Source organism: Lepus europaeus, chromosome 2 (assembly GCF_033115175.1).
Source record: "Lepus europaeus isolate LE1 chromosome 2, mLepTim1.pri, whole genome shotgun sequence".
Lineage (NCBI taxonomy): Eukaryota > Metazoa > Chordata > Mammalia > Lagomorpha > Leporidae > Lepus > Lepus europaeus.
The window spans coordinates 34,914,753-34,937,065 of record NC_084828.1 but is presented as its reverse complement, the minus strand read 5'-3'; the positions used below and the strand labels follow the sequence as shown (position 1 = coordinate 34,937,065).

Genomic DNA, 22,313 nt, shown 5'->3' with positions numbered 1-22,313 from the left:
ACAAACTACACCATGTTAGATATTTAAGAGGTGTTTTCAAATACATGATTCTTAAAATTTATAGAAGGCATTGGACCTTCTGGTAAATGTTTTCTTAAGTTGTTATCTAATGGTTGAAACGGTTTGCTAAGTATTCATGTGATATTGCTATTGTCAGCAAGCGATCTAGGACTTGCTCCCTCATTTCTCTATTCTAAGCCCAACTTGTTCTTTCATTTCTCTATTCTCTTCAAGGTAGGGAACTAATTCTATTATGAAGGAATCTGTAGGATGCACAATTTAATCTTTAGACCTTATAAAAGAGATGGCTAACATTTTTCTGCAATAGCATAGCCAAAATAAGAACTCAAATAATAATCTCATAGCTAGATTCACTTCGCCATCAGCGAAGTATACAGTAAGTAGAAAAAACCTCCCTTTCAGACCAAAGGGAAAGAAAGTTTTAAAGTGAGAATATAATTTTCCTCATGGGCATTGTCTACCTTAGAAAAACTACTACAGAACATGCCTGTGACTATAGACTTGTAGTTCAGGCCACCGAAGATTAGAGATGGGACACGGGCACTCCCTTGACTTGCATCCTCTGGTCTGCTTGAACACAAACCAGGAGGAAAAGAAAGCTCGGCATCAGAAGCAATGGGTGGCAGGCCTATTAATGGCTGATCTGTACAGTGATCTGCCCTCAAGGAGACCCAACAGGCCAGTCCACTGCAGTGGCTTTCAAAGTGGTAAGCCTGGGCTTCAGCAGAAGTCAGCTTGTGAAGAGCCCTGGCAGCTCTGCCAAGAGTTGGATCACTGGAAATGGACCTGCCCTGGAGTCGAAGGATGCCCAGGTCAGAGCCACAGATCTTATTGGCTCTAAGCTGAAAAGCCCTTCACTCAGCCCAACTTCCAAAGTGACCACTGCAGCTGAGGGGATGGTCAAGCAGGGTCAGCAACATTACAGGCAGAACTGTAAATTTCTTGTTAGAGATGCCACCTGCCTTTACCTGGCCAGCTCTCCTCCCAGGCCAGCCAAGTAATGAAAGTCAACAGAATGCCTTCCCCTAGGAGGTTCACACCTCCCTTAGGATATACCCCATGTGAAGAGATAGATAGGTCTGGGCCTCTGAATTTACAAGGCCTAAAGCCCACCAGATTATTATCAAGCCCCTTCTATCAGTTTCTATTCGCCTCTCAATCAGAAAACTTAATTGTAGCTTAGACAGCACCTTTCTTAGCTCCTCTAATAATGACTCTGTCCTTTGTTCTAGGCCCTGTCTAGTGCACTTGGGCCTCATTCCTTTGTAATCATAACCTCTACTCTACCACCAATGGCTCTACTCCCAACCTGTGTGTACTGATGGTCCTCTTCCCCACTTAATGCTGTCTAATTGTTCAGACCTGGTTAAGGCCACTCTTAGGATCATTGGTTACTATCCTCAACCTGTCTTTTATGACCTTGTCTAAATATGATCAGAGTCGGCAAACTTGGAAGGCTTCCATAGCCTTGGCAACTCATGACGACAGCCTAGGATGGTTACTGGCACCATAAACTAGAGTGTCAATTTGTTGGGTCAACAACAGGAGCCACTGTGCAGTTGCTCCTCATGTGGGATCTCTGTCCTTAATGTGCTGTACATTGTGATTTAATGCTATAACTAATACTCAAACAGTATGTTTCACTTTGTGTTTCTATGTGGGTGCAAACTGTTGAAATCTTTATACTAAATTGATCTTCTGTATATAAAGAGAATTGAAAATGAATCTTGATGCAAATGGAAGGGGAGAGGGAGCAGGAGAGGGGAGGGTTGCGGGTGGGAGGGAAGTTATGGGGGGGGGGAAGCCATTGTAATCCGTAAGCTGTACACTGGAAATTTATATTCATTAAATAAAAGTTAAAAAAATAAAAAATAAAAAAAAAACAAACCCTTGTATACTTGTCCCCTCTTAAGTTTTTCTTTCCACTGTTAACTGAGGTCCAAAAATATTATTATTTGTCTTGACTTACAGGGGAAAGAGACCACATTCGTGTTATATTTATCATAGTATATTTTTATAATAGTTTCTATTTAAAATTAGTCATTACTGTAAATCTCTTACTATGTCTAAAATGATACACTGAGCTCTAGTTCAAACATCCCGCTAACTCAAAACCCAAGCCCCCTCCAAGTGTGAATGCATAAAGGCTATGGCCATTCGTCAAGAATCCCTGTCTCCCCTATCTTCTGCTTCTAAGGCATGCATGGTGGGGGGCTCCAGAGTATTTTGCAGCCAACACTTAAGTTCACAGCCTACTGTCCCTGGTCCCACACAGGGACATGTCCATCTTCTGTCATTTTATTCCCTAGTTTGGCCCTGTAGAGAGCTTCATGTCACCTTCATATAAATTCTCAATTTTTTTGTGACCATCTCCACAAAAGTTTTCCCTGTGCTTTCTGAAGTGTCTCTTTCCTGTTTTCTAAAATTCATTATCTTGTCTTCCTCATTTATCCTCCATGCTTTGATGGTGTTCTGGATCTTTCCTGAGAGTCCGTTTACTGGTCTCAGATGCAAGAACAGAAGAAAAGAGTGTTTTCCCGGGCATTCCAGAAAATACTCCCTCTGACACAAAAAAGTGAGTGGTTGAATTTTTTTGAATGAACTCCTTACTCCCTCTCCTAAAAATAAACCAAAATAAGAAACAATCAGATTTTATTGATTTTCATGTCACTCGGTGTCCAAATGGAATCTATAGAATTTTCTTCTCCTGAAGACAATAACTAAAAGGAAAATTAATAGGCCCTATTTTTATTAGGCTGTTAAAAGTTTTTATAGTGGGGCTGGCATTGTGGTGAAGCGAGCAAAGCCCCTACCTGCTATGCTAGCATTCCATTCTGGTTTGAATCCCAGATGCTCCTCTTCCAATCCAACTTCCTGCAAATGTGCCTGGGAGAAACACTCCCATGGAAAACCCAGAAGAAGCTCCTGGTTCCTGGCTTTGGACTGGCACATCCCTGGCTATTGTAGCCATTTGGGGAATGAACCAGCAGGTGGAATGTCTCTGTCTCTCCCCCTCTCTCTGTCAATTCTGCCTTTCAAACAAATAAATAGATCTTTTTTAATAAGTTTGTTTTCAAAAGATTTATCCATTCATTTGAAAGACAGAATTATAGACAGAGAGACAGAGAGAGAGTCTTCCATCCACAGGTTCATTCCCTAAGCAGCCACAATGGCTGGAGCTGGGCTGATCTGAAGCCAGGAGCCAGAAGCTACTTCTGGGTCTCCCATGTCGGTTCAGGGGTCCAAGCGCTTGGATCATCTTCCACTGCCTTTCCACACCATGAGCAGAGCTGGATTGGAAGAGGAGCAGCCAGGACACAAACTGGTGTCCATATGGGATGCTAGCGCTGCAGAGGCTTAATCAACTATTCCACAGTGCTGGCTCCTAAAAATGTTTTATAGTTAAACATACAAATATGTTGCAATTAGGAGAGTATGTTGATAAAATAAAGCCACGAGGCTGGTGTTGTGGTGCAGCAGGGTAAGTTGCCACCTGCTACATCGGCATCCAATATTAGGGTGCCAGCCAATTCAAGTCCTGGCTGCTCTGCTTCCTATCTTGCTTCCCACTAATGATCTTGGGAAAGTCTTTGAGCCCTTGCCACCACGTGGGAGATTAGTATGGAGTTCCTGGTTCCTAGCCTTGGCCTGGTCCAGCCCTGGCTGTTATGGCTATTCGGGGAGTGAACCAGCAGATGGAAGATCTCTTTCTCTCTGTCACTTGGCCTTTCAAATAGATAACAAAAATCTTTTTAAAAAATAAAAATAAAAAACACATGGGAGAAAGTCAGGAGACAGGTTCAATTATCCTTCTATTTAGAAATAATTATCTCATTGGCTTAAATTATTTGAAGACAATTAGTTTTATAATAGGACTACAAATTGTGACATCACATTTGGAAAAGTGGATATACTGTACAGTCATGTCTTGGATAGAAACTACCCTAAATTTTAAATCCTTTTAGAAAAGGACTGGAGGGATTAAGTTTAGAAGAATCCACAGAGCTCACAGCTCATACCTGAAGTTTTCTCACATTCAGAGATGTGCATACTGCACTGCACTGAGTCAGAAATGAACTTTGTCCAATAAGGGATCGTCAATCTGGGGTAAGTTGGATTTTTACTAGACAGACTCAAACCAGTCTCCACCAAGTTCAAATTGAGAACTTGCTAAGCTACAGGGACCCGTACAGAGGGATGGTCCACCTGGGCTAAGGTGTGGGAGATTCCAAAGACTCTCTCCTTTCTTCTGCCAACAGAATGTTCCTCATGAAATGTCCTTAGGGAATAATTTAGAAATTTTACAGAGCCTTTTAAGGGCACTTCTGCTCATTAAATGTGTCACATAACTTGAGGGTTGAGTAGATCTATATGATCTGAGATATTATTAAGCAGTTCCATCAATTCAACAACTATTTCATTGGCAAAGAATATAAAGAAAAATTATTTTAGCTACTTTAGGAAATATGCAAAAATATTCATTCATCTCATGTCATAGGGAAACAAAGTGCCTTCTAATGATGACATGTCGATGTCAAATCCAATCATGGAATTATTTGTGCAACTTACTCGGTGTTACCTTCATATCTAAGACAGTAAGAAAAAGACTATTGTTTTTGAAGCCTGTTCCATTAAATTTTCTGACATTTTCCCCTTATCATTAAATACAAAACGAGAGCCAGCATCGTGGCACAGCAGGTTAAGCTGCCCCTTTGGATGCCCGTCTCCCAAATCGGAGTGCCAGTCTGAGTCCTGGCTAGCCTGCTTCTGATCCAGATCCCTGTGAATGCACCTGGGAAGCAGGAACAAATGAAAGTTTAAGTATTTGAGTCCCTGCCACCCAAATGGGAGGCCTGAATGGACTTGCTGGCTCCTGGCTTCAGCCTAGCCCATGTCGGGCTGCTGCGACCATTTTTAGAGTGAATCCGCAGATGGAAGATCTATCTATATATATCATTCCTCCCTGTCACTCTGCCTGTCAAATAAACAAACCTTTAAAAAAATAAAAACAAAATGATAAATAATGTCAAATGACAATTAACAGGCAATGCCTGATACATCTTTTCCACCAAATAAGCATTTACCAGCCTCACCATTATTGTCATTTTGAGTCATATTATTCTGTGCTAGGGGAGTTGCTGTCTGCAAAGCAGGATGTTTACCGATGTTTTGGGCTTCTATCTACTACATGCCAGCAATCCAATAAAAAAAAAGTCTCCATATATTGCCAAATATCCCTCAGGGAATGGAAGAACCAAAACCATTCCCAGTTGAGAGTCACTGTAATAAATGCACAACTGGTGAGGACCAGTGTCAGCCCTAGGGTTGGGTATTTGAATTGGAGATAAATACAGTAAAGGGAGTTGGTAAACAGTTTATCCAAAAAATGTGGAGCTCAGCATCATTTATTTTTTTACTTAGAAAATTACATGGAAGGCCACAAAAAAAAAAAAAAAACAAAAAACAAAAAAAAAAAAAACCACACTCAATGACTATGTGACTATGGGTGAAACATGTAATGAAGGATGTTCCAGTTCCAGTGTGGCAAATGAACGCATGTTCTTCATGTCACAGAGGGAAGCCTGGTGTTGGATACCAGCTTTGAGACCCAGGGTCTTGTGACCTTGAGCATGGTATTCAACATCTCTAAGCTTCTGCTTCTTTCTCTACTAGAAAGATTCCGCTCTGAAGGGAGGAGAGAACTTCCACTTTGACTATGACCTTGTCTAAATAAGATCGGAGTTGGCGAACTCAAGACGTTCCATAGCCTTGCCAACTCATGACAAGAGCCAAGGGAGATTACTGATGCCAAAAACAAGAGTGTTAATTGTTAAGTTAACAACAGGAGTCACTGTGCACTTACTCTCCATGTAGGATCTCTGTCCTTAACGTGTTGTACTATGTGAATTAATGCTATAACTAGTACTCAAACAGTACTTTATACTTTGTGTTTCTGTGTGGGTGCAAACTTTTAAAATGTTAGTATATACTAAATTGATCTTCTGTATATAAAGATAATTGAAAATGAATCTTGATGTGAATGGGATGGGAGAGGGAGTGGGAGATGGGATGGTTGCAGGTGGGCGGGAGATTATGGGGGGAAAAAGCCACTATAATCCAAAAGTTGTACTTTGGAAATTTATATTTATTAAATAAAAGTTTAAAAAAGAGAAAGGATTCCTACTTCAAAGCTGTTGATAAGATTAATTGTAAACCATGTAAACACCTATCACAAAACCACAGGGCCTTCAACAATTTCATTTTTTTTAAAATGTAGGTTCCATTAGAAGTGAATTCTTGCAAACAGCAGTGACGACAGTCGGTTTTAGAACTGGAGTGCTGAAATTCCAATCCTTTCTACCACTTAGATTTGCCCTCAGATCCTCATATGATGAACAGGGATGATGAGAACCTTGTTTCACCAGGTAACAAGACAGAATGAGTCACTTGCATGTCAAGCACTTGTAAATATTCACTGTTACTCTTATAGTTAATACATCTTAAGATATTTTAGCACCTCTGAAATTAGAAACATCTTAACACCCATGGCATATCATAGCGTATTTGGTTACCTTTTCTCTTCCTAATTAAGAGAAAAGTACTGTTTGGATCTCAGAATCAATTCTATCTTGGATTCAGTGACATAAGGTACTATTATGTGGTTAAAAATGGTACTAAACAACAAATATTTTAACTTGTATATTTGTTAATTATAATGCCTTTCATCTATGCACCAAAATTGTAAGTTTCAGTATTACTTTTAAAGTTTTTTTCCCATGAAGCTTGATATATGAACAATTTCCAATTGAGAAAAGAAAGTTTACTTTGTATCAGCACTTATATTAATATCCATATTTTGGTATTCACAGGAAATGCCTAATGCAATCCCTAACTATCTCCCAGATAACTTCCTTCCAGATCTGTCTACCTCCAAACTTCCTCGGCTCTAGGTTATCCTCCGTATAATTACATGAATCAATTTTCTAAGTGTAGGGACAAAGATACATTTCTCTTAAGGGCCATTGCATGATGTGTTCAGTATAAACACTTCACTTGGAATTAGAGGCTTTCATCAAAGAGCCTCACCTAACCTTTTTGGTTTTAAGTGCCACTCTCCTACACTCCAGGCAAACGGAACCACTCATTGTTGGCCTACACTTTCGAAAGCATTTCCCTCCTGATTCCTCCCCTTGCAATAGTTTGCAGCTTCTCTCATGGAAATTCCATTTTCCTTTTCAGATCCATCTCTAGCTTTACATGGGTACAAAGTATCTTTTCTTTTCTGAAACCCTGGAGTCGTGTATATAATCATTTTGGTATAGGTTAATTTATTCAACGCTATACATGTCTCACACCCTCTACTTGAATCCATGAGAACAGATTCATCCATTGTAGCTGTTGGAATATCAACACATCCAACTATTTGATGAATGTGTTTGATTATTTTAAAGTAAATCTTGAAATACTTTATTACTCTACATTGAAGGTTTTAAATAGTATTTTGAGAAAATTGACCTCTTATTATAAATTATGTTAACAAGAGGGTAAAATATTTTTTCTCTTTTTCAATGTCTCCAATAAATATAATAGGTCTGGTTTACATTCTTGTTTCTTTTATTTGCGGTATAAATATTTGAATAAACTTAGAAAATTTAGATTATGGGTGGAAAGTTTGTAGTTTTCACCAAATTTTTAAAAAACAAGTACCATTTGTTGTTTGAATTGTAATGATACAAAATTCCCAGATATTTTTTACATATAATATACATTTGATGAAAGGAGTTGAAAAGGATTATAATACCTTTCATAACAATAACATTGTGTACATAAGAATAATTAGCCAATTTCTATACTGAGGCCTTGTCACAGTACTATTTTATTGATCTGCATGATTAATCACCTCTTTAGAGGAGAATTATACTATTTTAATTTATCGGAAAATTTCACTACACCCCAATATCAACCTCTCACCTCCAAATATGGCTTGGAAACAGCTAGCTCTGGAGTCAGTGATGTGGCACAGCAGGTTAAACTGCTGCTTGTAATGCTAGCATCCTATATTGGAACACTGGTTCCAGTCTCAGCTGCTCAATTCTACTCTGGTCCCCTGATACTGTTACTGGGAATGCAGCTGAAGATGTCCCAAGTGCTTGGGCCTCTACCACCCATGTGAGAGATCATGATGGAGCTTTGGGCTCCTGGCTTTGGCAGGAACCAGTACCAGTCATTGCAGCCATTTGTGAAGTGAACCAGTGGATAGAACTTTCTTTTTCTTCCCCTCTCTCTATGTAACTCTGCCTTTCAAATAAATAATTAAAAAGATCCAAATCCAGTTAGTTACTCCTATGTAAGAGCTAATGCAGATTTTATTTTCCTAACAAATGACTTTAATGAAGTAGGTTATATACTTCAAAAAAGTTGTTTATTTGGTTTATTTGAAAGGGGGAGAAAGAGAAGGAGAGAGAGAGAGAAAGGGAGAGAGAGAGATTTCCTTCTTTAGGCCAATTTAAATTTTCTGGCTCTTTTTTTAACCCCTTACTAGAATAAAAAAGGTATTATCACAGTTCTCTAAATGTATTGAATCACTGCCATAGAATCTCGAGATACCATAGAAACCATCCACGGGTGCTGACTCTGCAGTAGCTGTGCTATGTGAATGGTTTAAAATAACCTGGATTACAGCAGAGCTAAGAATCCTGACCTCCTACATTCTAGTTTACCTCTCATCTCCACATCACAAGAATAACAGCTAAATCAATCAGAAATAGATCTCAAGAGAAACCCCTAGGTGACTAAAAATCATTGAAGGACACTACCACAAATTGTCTTATGAATGCTTTTTATTAGTATATTTAGTATATTTAATTAAACAAGTTGTTCCTTTACATTTTGTTTAGATACGAACTGAACCTGTGTGAAAAGATATGATTTGGTGACATCTCCCGTAAATCTCAGACTCCTCCTAGTGTTTGAGCTCAGGGAGGATGTTGCCCAGGTCTGCATTTCAGCCTGAGTGTCTTAATGTGTCATGCTGATGGAAGAATCACACCTACTATGGCTCCTGTGTTGGGCAATACACGCGTGCCAATGACAGGTGGCACCCAGACTCTTTTGCTCTGTAAACTGGCACCTGGTCTTGGCTCTGCCCACACACAAGATAAGAGCTGCCAGTCAATGGACAACATAGCATCTCCAACTCCAAGGCATTTCATATTCCAAGTGTGTTCCAGCTTGTTAGCTGACCATTGGCCAGAGCCCAAATTGGATGCCAGTTCCAGCATTGTTCCCAAGCTGAGAGTCTCAACAGATGGGCAAATGTGGTCTTAGGACCAGGCAACATGCACTCCTCACCCTGGGTGGCAATTAGTTTTATGTTGACAGCAACTATTAGCACCTATTTGATGAAAACACAGAAAAAGTACCATCTTGGCAACCCTCTGAAAGTTGCCAATTAATACTGTTGGTAAATAAAAGCTTTACCTTCAGAGTCTAAGAAGGCAACTTCTAGGTAATTCAATTTTAAATTTTCTAAATATGAAGACATTTCATGAGTATTTTGTGAAATGGGTCTAAAAATTACCTTTAATTTACAATGATGAATAGCATTTCTATATAGTTTCTCATGGTATGCTTTCCCTAGCCAATTATATAAATTTTAATCTACAATATACAGTTTGTGACTCCAGACCATCAAAAGATAATAATCATATCATTGTGGATTCCATTAGCTTAAAATATAAGGTTCATATTGGATGGATTCTAACTCAAGTCCTTGCCATAAGATTTACTAATATATACTTTGAAGCTTAATGTCTATAAGCTTCAATTTGCATATCCCTCAGCTTGAAGTAATATGATGCTATAACTCTACTCTTTGAAATAATGGAAGTATGCAAAATGCATTTACTAGAGTGCACGGCACATGGTAAGTTTTCCAAAAAGACTTGCTTTTATTGTTATGCAATATTCCTATAAAAACTAGTGGTATCCTCGTTGTCTGCAAACAGTATAGAAGTGTGAAGGTTTTAACCCAGAAATCTGATTGCAGTGTGGCTAGGACAGACTATCTGGAGTTCAAACAACCTCCTACAGGTTGAGGTGTGGGTGGCAATTCTCATACTTGGCAAACTGGCTGGCATAATTTATAAATAAATCTATAGACAATTTAAAAGCAAAACTGATGTTTTCAAAATAAAATATATTGCGTATTTTTTGTAGAAATCATTTAGCCAAAGAAGGCAGAATGAATAAGTATTACGTCAAATTTATAGACTTCCAATTTCTCTCACTATCAATTTTTCCTCATAGTTATCTGTACAACTAATAATTGTCACCAATCAGTTTGATTTATAAAACTGGAGCCCTTTGCAGGTGCTTCCATTCTACAATGTTTATAGTGAGTGAAAAGTTATATCATTTTAATAATCCTTTGAGTTAGAAAGTATGTCATAATTATTCACACTGTAGAAAATGAGTCAAAGCATAGGATAATCATTAGTCCTTCTGCATTACGGGTCTATACCTTCAGGATGTAAGACACAAAGGGTTTAAATAGCTTCCTCAAGGTTACACTTAGTTGGTTGTAGAAATATCTGCCAAACATAATTTTCAGAAGGTGGGAATGTAACCAACCAGATAAATGATCAAACAGAGGCAGAACAAGGCCTGAAGTCCAACATCCCGGAAAATGACCTATATATTCTTTATGCTATTGTCATGTGTATGAAAAGATGTCACAGTAATTGCCCACATGGTTTCTAATTTATTCAGACAGAAATGGATACGACATCTGTGTTGCACCAAAAAAAACATTTATGCTTCTCTTTATATTCCTAAGTTATAGGTACAAGTCCATTTTTTAGATGTCACTTACAAGGTTTCATGTATATTCCTTTTCTCCTATCCTTAGTTTTCTCCTCATTTTTCTAAACCCGCTTTAATTGTCCAATCTTTACCAGCTAGCACAATCAGTGTGGTTATTTCTCAGGAGCCCAGTCACCACATGCCCTTGAAGCATACACTCTACATGAAGAAGGGATCTCCCAGGCAGGGCAGCAGAGCACCTGTTCAGTAACCCCAAAGAATGGAGCTTCCAAACAATTAATGTAAGAACACTTTCTAGGGCTAAGTTGAAAGAGCCCCTCTGTAAAAATGCCACAAAAGGAGAAATTACAAGAGGTGTCTATTCAGTTCCTTTTCTTAAAGAATCATGAATTCCTGTGAATCTCACATTTCACAGAACTAAAAACTCTTACAAAGTCTCTCTTAAAATAGACTTGTGCTTTTTCAAAAAGGAATTTGTCAGGAGGTTCAAGAAAATTGATAGAATTTTGCACTCTAGATCTTGAAACTCTATTCTCTCATCGCTTTTCTATTTTTATGAAATATTCATGAATTATATGCTCTCTGTGCAGGCCATCAACTGCATTTAGGATCTGCCAGCATACATAAGAATGTAAATGGCATATTTTATTTCCTTTTTTCTCTGACAAGATATTGTGAATATTCCTTTTTCTACTATAGATCCTTATTGAGGAAGTTAGTGTCACTTTAGAGTTATCTTAGAAAGTAAATAAAAATGGAGCTAACTAATGTTGGAAATGACATGACTGATGAAGGATGTTTACAGTTTTAAAGACTGCTGATAATTAACTAAAATACAAACTGCTGGCATGCCCAGATAACAAACTACAATTGTATTAATCCTACTACTTCTTTCCCAAATTCTGAGAGGAAATTTTTTGAATCCTTCTCACTAACATTAGATTGAACAGCATACTATAGTGTTGGTATACTTAAATTTTGTTTTTATTTTCTTGGTTTTAAAGTTACTCTATTTATATTAATAAATGATGTTTTCCGGGGTCAGCACTGTGGCGCAGAGGGTTAATGCCCTGGCCTGAAGCACCGGCACCCCTATGGATGCCGGTTCTAGTCCCGGCTGCTCCTCTTCTAATCCAGCTCTCTGCTATGGCCTGGGAAAGCAGTAGAAGATGGCCCAAGACCTTGGGCCCCTGCACCCACGAGGGAGACCTGGAAGAAGCTCCTGGCTTTGGATCAGTGCAGCTCCAGCCGTTGCAGCCATCTGGGGATTGAACCATTGGACAGAAGATCTTTCTCTCTCTCTGCCTCTCCTCTCTCTGTGTAACTGTAACTTTCAAATAAATAAATAAATCTTTAAAAAAAAAACAAATAAAAAAAGTAAAAAAAAAATGATATTTTCTATAGTACTTTGGCATGTACTTTTGGTATAATAAAAATATACAATATCACTATTATGATGGAATATCATCTCACTTATGATAAATGCTACCAACTTTTATCAGAGAAAATATTGAAAAGATCTGTTGAAGTCATTTGACAATCAAAGAATACCAGTAAGAAAATCTTCTAAGTTTACCTGAGATAAAAAGATGTAGAAACTAAAGAAGAAATTAGGGCTACTTAGGTTTATTTTCTTCAACTTTTTTCTATCTGAAAATACTTGCTTACATGGCCCAAGATTGTTAACATAAAAATAAGAACAACAATATATTTACCTTGCTTAAAATGGCTAATTTTACAATTTAGTCACAAGAATTATAGACTAGGCACTAAATAAGTATAGGTAAATCTGAAAATGTATCATCCAGAAGCTAAATTATGCTTTTAAAATTACATTTTATAAAACATAGTCACTATAAACTATAAAACTGCTTGTTCCCCCATCTTTGCTTTATATTCTATCGATGTATAAAATCTAACAGTGTATAAACCTAACAGATGACTGTTTTTATTGAACATATATGTATGTAGGCCCTGCAGAATAAAGTATTGACAGTTAACTCAGCACCAAAAAAAAAAAAAAAAAATTATTTTCCCTGAAATATTTCACTGTGAAAAAATAGTAGTATCTTCAGAAATTTTTGCAAGAAATTCACATTTTGAGAGTAGCATGCATAATGTAAAGGCTCCTTCCTGAGCTTGTCACTTTGTCACATGGGAAATATGCACAGAAATAACTTCTCTGGTAGGGCATAAGGATAATCATTAGATTTGCTACGCATCTTACCTTACCAGAACAGTCAACCAGTCAGAAACTGTTGTGAAGGCATATCATCAAGTGTGTGCTATAATTTCATTAATGGTCGGTACTGAGAAAAGTCAAGAGTTTAATGTTAAAGAAAGTCAGAGTTCTCTCCTATACATAAGCAGCCCCCAAACTCTTTTCCTGACGAGAGAGAAAAGTGCTCCCTGAGTTTATCCCTGGTTAATGAAAGTTTGGCACAGCTATCTTTTTCTATGTTGAGGGTTTAAACAGCTATCACAGCATTTCACAGATTTAAACTTGAATTGAAAGGCTCTTCTTTTCTCCAAAAGAAAAATAGTCACATATTACTTACATAGTAATTACAGGCTATGCAGCTGCCCTACAAAGCGTTACTATAAATGTGTTAAACATGAACCACTACACAAACCTTATTCAAGTTTAATTAAACGTTAAGCCAAAGAAATGTCATCCTCCACACCAACTGCGTACAAGAACAATGGCCAGCTCCCTTGTCTGAGACCTAAATAATGTAATAGAATCAATGGTGTTGATTTAGCCTATGCTTGGCTAAAATCAGTAGTGCTATTCCTCACCAAGTAAAGAGGACTCTTTTTCCCTCATTTTGCATAAATAAAGCTAATGCTAATACATACAAACCTGAGAATGAATAAGCTTCTTTGTAATATCATTTAAAGGTTGGGAATTCAAGACAAAGCCCATGGCTTCTATCATGATCAAAATACTGACCTCAATTCCTATCTCGCATTGATCTTTAAGCCTTTTTAACAGAACAATTTAAAGCTTACAGGGCACTTCCATTTGCTTAATGCTTTACAAATATCTAGCTGCTCCCACAAAGTACTGTGATAGTTTCATGCTCATAATAAAGAGGACACAGTTCTGAAAATATTTTAAAGAAGGTCAGCGGAGGTAAGGTTTCCCAAAACTTCAACCTTGTTTTTAGAGGCCTTAATGTCATATAATCTAAAAGGTAGTAATAATGCTATTGTTCAAGATGTATGGGTAATTTGGACTTTGAAACAGATGCATGTGGCAGTATTTGGACAATAGATAGAAGTTAAAGTGCTAGGTTTATGACCTAACATCTATAGCAAAGTGGGAAAGACAAACTGGGCTTAAGTTTTGTTTTTTTTTTTTTTTTTTAACTTCATCTTACTTAAAAAATAAATTCATTATAATGTAGTATATGCTTACATTTATGGAATTTCTTTCAAACTGTTCTGTTTAATGGGTCAGCCATGCTATGTGAATATTATAAATTCCACGATATAATGTGATGAGAACACTTCGGCTCTGGAGTATTTTTTTCTAAAAGTCCATAAACCCAGGGTGACCTTGAGAAACACCAGAGAAATCCAAGTTTGGCAGGCATTCTAAACCATGCAAAGCTTGTACTTCAAGACTGTCAAGGTCATGAAATCTAGAAAATACTAAAAACCTGTCACAGACCAGAGGAGTCTAGGGAAATGTGACAGCTAAGTGCAATAACCTACAACACCCAACTAAATAAATGCCATGGACCAGACTCTGGAGCAAAAACAGGAGAATAATGAAAAATTGATAAAATTCAAACAATGTATTTACTTTACTATGTATCAAGATTTGCTCACTAGTTGTGACAAACTTGTCATGATGTTAATAATAAGGAAATCTTCACTAATTTTGTAACGTTCCTATTTATTCCAATATTAATTATTCCAATATTATTATAAATTATTCCAAATTATTCCAAATTTATTCCAGTATTATTCCAATATTAAAGGTTATTTTTTAAGAGAACAAGGCTAAGTACTCCTAGTAACTGAAAAGCAACTGCTCTCTATAGGAGGGTACATATTACCACATGATTGATCTCTTAATTTTAGTTCAACTTTTACAAATTATCAATGATGTGCTCTTAGAGTTTGAAGAAACTTATTGACAGGACATAGAAGATAGACACCGGCAACTCCATTCTGTGCATTCTCTTTGGTTTTCTTTTTAATTAAACGTTTATTTATTTGTTTTCATCTTATCTGACAGGAAGAGAGACAGAAGGAAACAGACATACAGTGCCAGAGAGAGATCTTTCACTGGTGGGTTCACACCCCAAAGGCATAGAATAGCCACAGCTGGGCCAGGTGAAATCAGGAGCCTAACTCTAAATCCCACATGAGCAGCAGGGACCCCATACTTGAGCCATCACCCAGGCGCGCACTGGCAGGAAGCAAGGGGAAATGGGAGCCCCGACTGGAACTAGGCACTCCCACGTGGATTACGGACACTCCAATCACTGACTTAACCACTGCACCAACGCGGACTCCTTGTCTTGCTTTTTAACTTGATTCTCTGGTGAGAAGCATGAGGACTTGGGAATCACACGCTTGTTCTAATAATGACATCCCTTTAAAGTCAGACACAGGGATAACTCTCTCTACCATTTAGATTGAAAAACTAAGTCAATCAAACTTTCGGCTTCTTTCAGTGCTATGTGGATTACCAAGGACTTTGAAGCCAGTGCTGTTGATACATGACTTTGGAAGGAAAGTACAGTATCACAAACCTAAGGCGATATCAAATTGAGATTTTTGGACTGAATATATAAATTCAGACAGAAGTGAAAGTGGTGCCAGGGAAAGGGCCTAAAAGCCTAGTGACTTCTACCAATGAGTGTCTAATTTCAACCAGCTGGATTAAACCTATTTTTTTAGGAAGAAAAATTTTAAAATGCATGATTTGTCATTTCATGCAGACAACAATTATAGGAGGTATGATAGCTATAGATCCAACAGGTAGGATCAGGAGGGAGGCAAAACCAATTTTACAGATAGGCTGTTTGCAGTACAGAAAGTAATACTTAAATGGCTTATTTGATCCTAAAGAGTAAAGTCGTACATTGGAAAATATAGACAATAACAATGTGAAAATTATGTTTACAAAGATGATAAGCACTTTTGGAGACTGTAGAGAGCTGAAATATTGGATTTTAGAGTTTGGTGATAAGAATAGGAAATAGATGCAGAAGGTCTCCATGAAGAGACGGCAAGGGAGAAATTGAGAGTCATCCCAGGGAAAAATCCCCTCTAATGACAGTGATGTCAACCACTTGCTACTTTCTCAAGTTTGTGCTGAATGATCTTTCCTTTATTCCATTCCTTAAAGTCACCTACACTCAGCAACCTTATGGTTGAGATGCTTCAGGTGCTAAAGGAAGGCAAATGGTGTGCAGTGTGCAATGAAGCATCATAGAAACAGAGAAGTCTTTGAAAGAGGTACCTGGGATGGATGGCCAAGCAGACAGCAAGCAAAAAATGCACACCTAAATGGGACAATGGGAAAGAAAGCAGCTCAGGAACCCTTGGTAACCAATGGTAATAACAGGAGTGACAGATCAGGTGTGCTAAGGTAGATATTAACGGAAAGGTTACCTACAAAACAGTAATATACACATAGTAGAGAGAAGGCTTGAATATGTAAAAAACGAATTATGTGGGTGTATTTTTCATCTCAAACATTCAGTGGTGATCTAATAATTTTCCATGTACATGGTGCTCTTACCTTCCTCTTGGCAACTCTGCATCATCCTTCTTCCACCTCACAGTGGGCTGAGGATCTCCTTGGACCTGACAGCGAAATTCTACAGCTTCTTCCTCCAGCACCACCTGATTAATTGGCCTCCTGAGGAACGCGGGTCGTTCTTGGAAGAAAAAAAAATAGTAAAATGAGATGAAATGTAATGCATGTTTTAAGGAAATTATGATAAAAGCAAAGGAAACATTTTCCCTCTTTTGGTACATAGATACATAATTCTGAATCTTAGCTTTTTTTTTCTCAAAAAAGCTTTTGTAATCCAATATCATTGAATAAAATGAAATATTTTGGAATACAATATTTTGTACATAACACCATGCATGAAAACTTGCAGAAAAGCATTAAAATTTCTTAGCCAAAGCAGGTGGGTTGTACCATTAAAGAATCAGAACACTGGGTTCTACAGACACAAGGAGAGATAATGAAGGTCTTCTAAAGGTACGTGGAAATGAGTACTATTAAAAAATGTATTGCTTTGACAACTGTAATTTGAATCAGATCTGAAAGAGGTCCAGAATAAAATATATTTTGATATTAAAAAAATAAAAATAAAAAATGTACACAATTTCTAAAAATTTTTGCACCCAAATAAACTTATCTTTTAATCCATTTTCCCTTTAACTTAAATGTCCTCCAGTTTTATCATGGTTAAGAGTAGGAAACCAGAAATCGAAACAGTTGGAAAACTTTAAATGGAAACAGAAAATATTCCATTAACAATCTGTACTTATATAAAAGATACTAAATTTTTACACTTAAACTATTACTTGACAAGGAGTCAATATTCCTATGAATATTTTCACTTCATAATGGAAAGCTGTCTACCTATTCTTAAAAGACTGTCATTAGTTATCACAAAATATTGACTGTGATGCAGAATTTTCTTTTTTTTTTATTTGAAACACAGAGAAAGAAATGGGGAGAGGCAAAGAGAGACAGAGAGCTAGAGCATACTCGCATATGTTGGTTCACAACCCCAAACACATGGGATGGCTACACTCCCAGGAAACTGGAGCCAGGATTTGGTGCTGGACATTCAACATAAGTACACCAATGTGGGATGTGATGTGGAACCACTAAGCTCAAATCCTGTCCCTACCACACATTATTTTCTAAAGTCTTCTCCAATGATCTCCTAAGTGTCTGAACCATTTGCTTCTATTCATGGATTTTTTTTTTTTAAATTTTTATCTTTTGAAAAGCAGACAGAGACAGAAAGATCTTTCAACTGCTGGTTCATTCCCCACCTGCTCACAAAGGTCATGGCTGGCAAGGCTGTAGCCAGGATCTTGGAAACTGTATCTGGGTCTTCCACGTGGGTGGCAGAGAAACAAGTATTTGCACTATCATCTGTTGCTCCCCAAGGTGTACATTAACAGGAAGCAGGAATGGGAAGCAGAGTGAACTTTTGAAACCAGGCAATCCAACATGGGGTATGGACATCCCAAGTAGCATCTTAACCACTGCACCCAATGCCAGCACTGGTATTTTTTTATTTTTACTTTGCTGTTTATGTTTTTCATTTTTTCAGCATTCTTTTGGTATTTCTATCCTTTATTCTATACTAACCTGTACCTGGTACTTTTAAATTATACTCTAGCCCTCCTTTACATAATGGTAGAGGTAAATGAAATCCCTACCATAAGAATCTTACTACACAAGAGAAATATACAACAAAAAAATACATCTTCATGTATCTCTAAACACTTTCATTCCTTGGCCAGCTTTTTTTCTTTTTTTTCTTTCATTGGAAAAACTACCATTTAAATGTTATTAGCAAATGTCTTCAAATCATAGACAAGTTGAGTATGGCTAATTAGAGTAGAAAAAGAACTAAATCAATGTAAAGAAAGATGAGATCCATAGGGAGTTAACACAACTTATGTGGCCATTTGGCATAATTAGTCATTTAGGACTGTAGTTTCAAACTTTCACATTTACACTTTTGAATACAGTGGCAAAAAATAGTTGAACATATTTTGAAGGAAAACTTCAAAGAAAATAAATTACTTTAAATAACATATGTTGAGAATTTGGAATGGTAGTATAAGATTTTGTTGACTAAATCAAGATCCATATTTATAAAGCAAATGTATAAGTTGCAAAAGAAATATTTTATTGCAATAAAGCCAACCATCTCTGGCATTCAGAATGACAACTGTATCTCTTCAACGAGAATCTGACAGTAGAATCAAAATTCTTTTTCAAAATATAGATCTGCTTCTGTTTGTATATCCATTTTTTAAATATTTTGTTTATTTATTTGAGAGGTAGAGTTATAGTCAGAGACAGGGAGAGACAGAGAGAAAGGTTTTCCATCTGTTGTTCACTCCCCAAATGGAATCAGTGGCCACAGCTGGGCCAATCTGAAGCCAGGAGCTTCTGCTAGGTCCCCCTTGTGGGTTTAGGGACACAAGGACTTGGGCCATCCTGCACTGGCTCCTCAGGCAACAGCAGAGAGCTGGATTGGAAGAGGAGCAGCTGGGACATGAACCAGAGCCCATATGGGATGCTGGTGCTGTAGGCAGAGGGAGGCTTCGTCCATTGTGCCACAGCACTGGTCCCTGTGTATCCATCCATTTTAAGACTCCACACAAGGCTATACATTTAAATGATGTATTAACCCAATGTATATCCAATTCATTTAAATGCTGTATTAAACCAATGCTAAAGAGGGCTACGTCATGACTGGACTCAATTGAGATGAAGAAATGATTTGTGAAGAGAACTTCTGATCCTTCCTGTCCTGATTTTAGCGGGATATTGTACTATGACTTGGCTGCGGGATGACTAAGCTAGAGAAGTCTTTCCCTCCTCCGCTCACTCATTCAGCAGTGTGAACACAGCTTCTCTTACAAGCTCCGAGGTGGGTGGATGCTGTGTCGTTGGCGGCTTGGTTTCACTGGGGAAAGGATAGAGAATGAAGCGAGCCAGAGAGTGAGTCTCAACACCCTGAAGGTGTTAGATCTGGTGTCATACTCCAGATCTACGAATATGAGCTCTGCCCTGAGGTGGACAGAGAGGAGCTGTTAAAGGACTGTAAGCAAGACAACAACATTTTTAACAAGCTTATGACAAAGATCATGTGGGCAGACCCATGAATGATGAAATTGAAGAGAAACACGAGGCAGTCACTTAAGTCAAATGGATATTCTAAGAAATCATTTTGGCTGAAAACGGCTATAGTGGTTCTGGTCAACTTGAAAAGACTGCAGATTTAAGAGTAAAACTAACTCACAGTCAAAAGTAGAGAATGAGAAAGAAAAGTCTGGGAAGATTTTGAACTCTGACAAATAGGAACAATTTGGCAGGCAAAACAAGGATATGAAGTGTGTGTGTATAAATGAAATGATAGCTGTCACAGAGGTAAGCTTAAGTCATCATTAGTTGTGCTTGTTTCTTGAAGACAGGTTGATTTCGAAATAATGTGATATGGGAGGGTATTATGTACAGGAATGGAAAGAAAATTAAATACAAACACCTTGAGATGTAGCTCCTGGATTAAAAAAATCTAAGTAAAACAAGAATCAAAATAGTCCTCTTAAACATTATGAAGATATTTTTCAGAGATCAAAGAAAAAGGTACTTTATAAAGTAAGATATAAATCATGCCTAATGGAACAAGGACACAAGCCTCAGCCATTCTTGCTCATTACCCAAAGATAGATAAAAATTGGAATGTATTCCTTGCCCTTGAATCTCAATTGGGTCTCACACCCTATGGCCTTCATACCCCACCCTGCATTCTTCTCCAGGTTCCCAAGGCCCCACCCAGTTTCAGGAATTCCTCTCCACCTGCTGCCCCCTACCCCAGCCCCATCCCTAGCCCTCCTTAAAAAGGCCAGGGCCAGAGAGTCAGGGCCTTCTGCCACATGCTCTAGCAACAGGCAGTTCGTCACCCACCTCTTTGAATTTATTTTCTCTGAATAAATTCGGTCTGGCTGTAAATTTGTATACTGCCTCCTCCCTATTATGTGCCTCTTTTCCTAATATTTCAGTGCCCGTGTGAGGAGGCACCAATCTGCAACTCTTTTCCTAACAATCCCCATAAAAATAAGGAACAAGATGGACAAACTGATGTTAGTAACCAGTAAGAAAATGAAAGTTGGAATACTTAAAAACCAAAATAACACTTCCTTGCAGACATCTGATAATAAAATACACAAAAACAGAGAACAATAACTTTAATAACCTATAATTGCATACAAAATAAGAAATGTATAGAATCATTGTGACAATGCTGGAATATTAGAAAATGGAGGGTTTTAGGAAAATGGTGGCAAATTCACACATTGAAAAACTGTTAAGTCATTTGAACACTAATGCTACCTGCCTCGCATAGAGCATTTTCATGACAGTGAGTGGAGTTAAAATAAATCGTAAACCAATATGTGAGATTCAACTCCTTAAAAAACATATTTCAGGCAATTTTTTAATGATTTCTTTAACATTTACCAGTCACAAAATTGCAACAGGTAATTAATCTGAAGGGCCAACTCCAAATTAGACAGGTCACAAAACCAAGCTGTCCCTTTCTCCAGGCGACACCAGCAGACTCCTTAAGGGTTTTTGGTTATCATCCATGTTCTAAGGCCTAATGTTTTATAGGAAGACACAAGACACGTGGAAACACCTAATTTATAATTTCAAAAAGTAAGATATGGCTCCCCTGCTGCTGTTCTGATGAACTCAGCAGGGGTGGGGGACTTCACAATGAATCTGCTCTCTTCCTTTCTGCCCTCAAGCAGAGTACAGTTGCTTAGCACAGGATAACCACAGGAGAGTATGGCACATAATTTTTGGAAGCCTGATATTGGCTCATGGTAGAAAATATGGTTGATTAAAAAAAAAAAAACCTGCTGCCAAGAATAACCAAGATGAAAGTCATTTGCATTCTCGTGATATCTCAAGATGGTTTTGATAGCTAGGCAACTTGGATTGTGCCATCCAATAAAGTAACAAGGGAATTTACAGATCTATTAGAGTTTGGTCACAAATTTTTAAATATCACTTTAATAATTTCTGAAAATCCCTTTCCAGTGTTTACCTCTAAACTGTATGATCCCAATTGTCTGTTGTTAATTATGCTAAACTCACCTCCTGGTTTGCATGACTGCCTCCAGAAAATATGGTAAGAACTATAGGGTAGCCTAACGTTTATTTAAATGAAAGGAAATTGTTGTAAGAATTATTTTCCACATACTTTAGCCTTTATTTCTGGAAACTCTGACACTCAAAAGCATGACTACTAAAGACTAAAGAATTCATGCAGGCCAAAAATGTATCTTAAATGCTTTGCATTTACAGAAGCTACTGTTCTCACAAACCAAACACAAAGCCAAGGCCATTTGAGACACCAATCACAAAATATTATAAGTGCTCTGCAACTCCACTTTTATCTCAGTACCATGATCAAGAAATGGACAGTTAGAAGAGTTAGAAAGTAAGTTAATAATAGAACCTTCTGGCAAGTGATCACATTCCATATACATTAAACCTCAGAATGATTGTATTCATGAAGTTTTGTACAATTAAATATGTATGAAAATGTTGAGCAACAAGCACACTTAGTTTTAAGGCATGTCAAAATCAGATCAGATCACTGTTTTTTGCCATGTTACCTCCTCCTATCTGACTACATACTGACAAACAGGAGGAGAAATCTCAAAGG

At 37.6% G+C, this 22,313-nt stretch overlaps 1 protein-coding gene across 1 annotated transcript in view; it reads right to left on the bottom strand.

Annotated features, from left to right (window-relative positions):
* ROBO2 (roundabout guidance receptor 2) overlaps positions 1-22,313 on the bottom strand; it is a 622,866-nt gene that overhangs the window by 136,883 nt on the left and 463,670 nt on the right. The window contains exon 5 of the mRNA XM_062175939.1: positions 16,610-16,748. Within this exon, the coding sequence (XP_062031923.1) occupies positions 16,610-16,748 (139 nt within the window). The remainder of the gene's footprint in view (positions 1-16,609; positions 16,749-22,313) is intronic.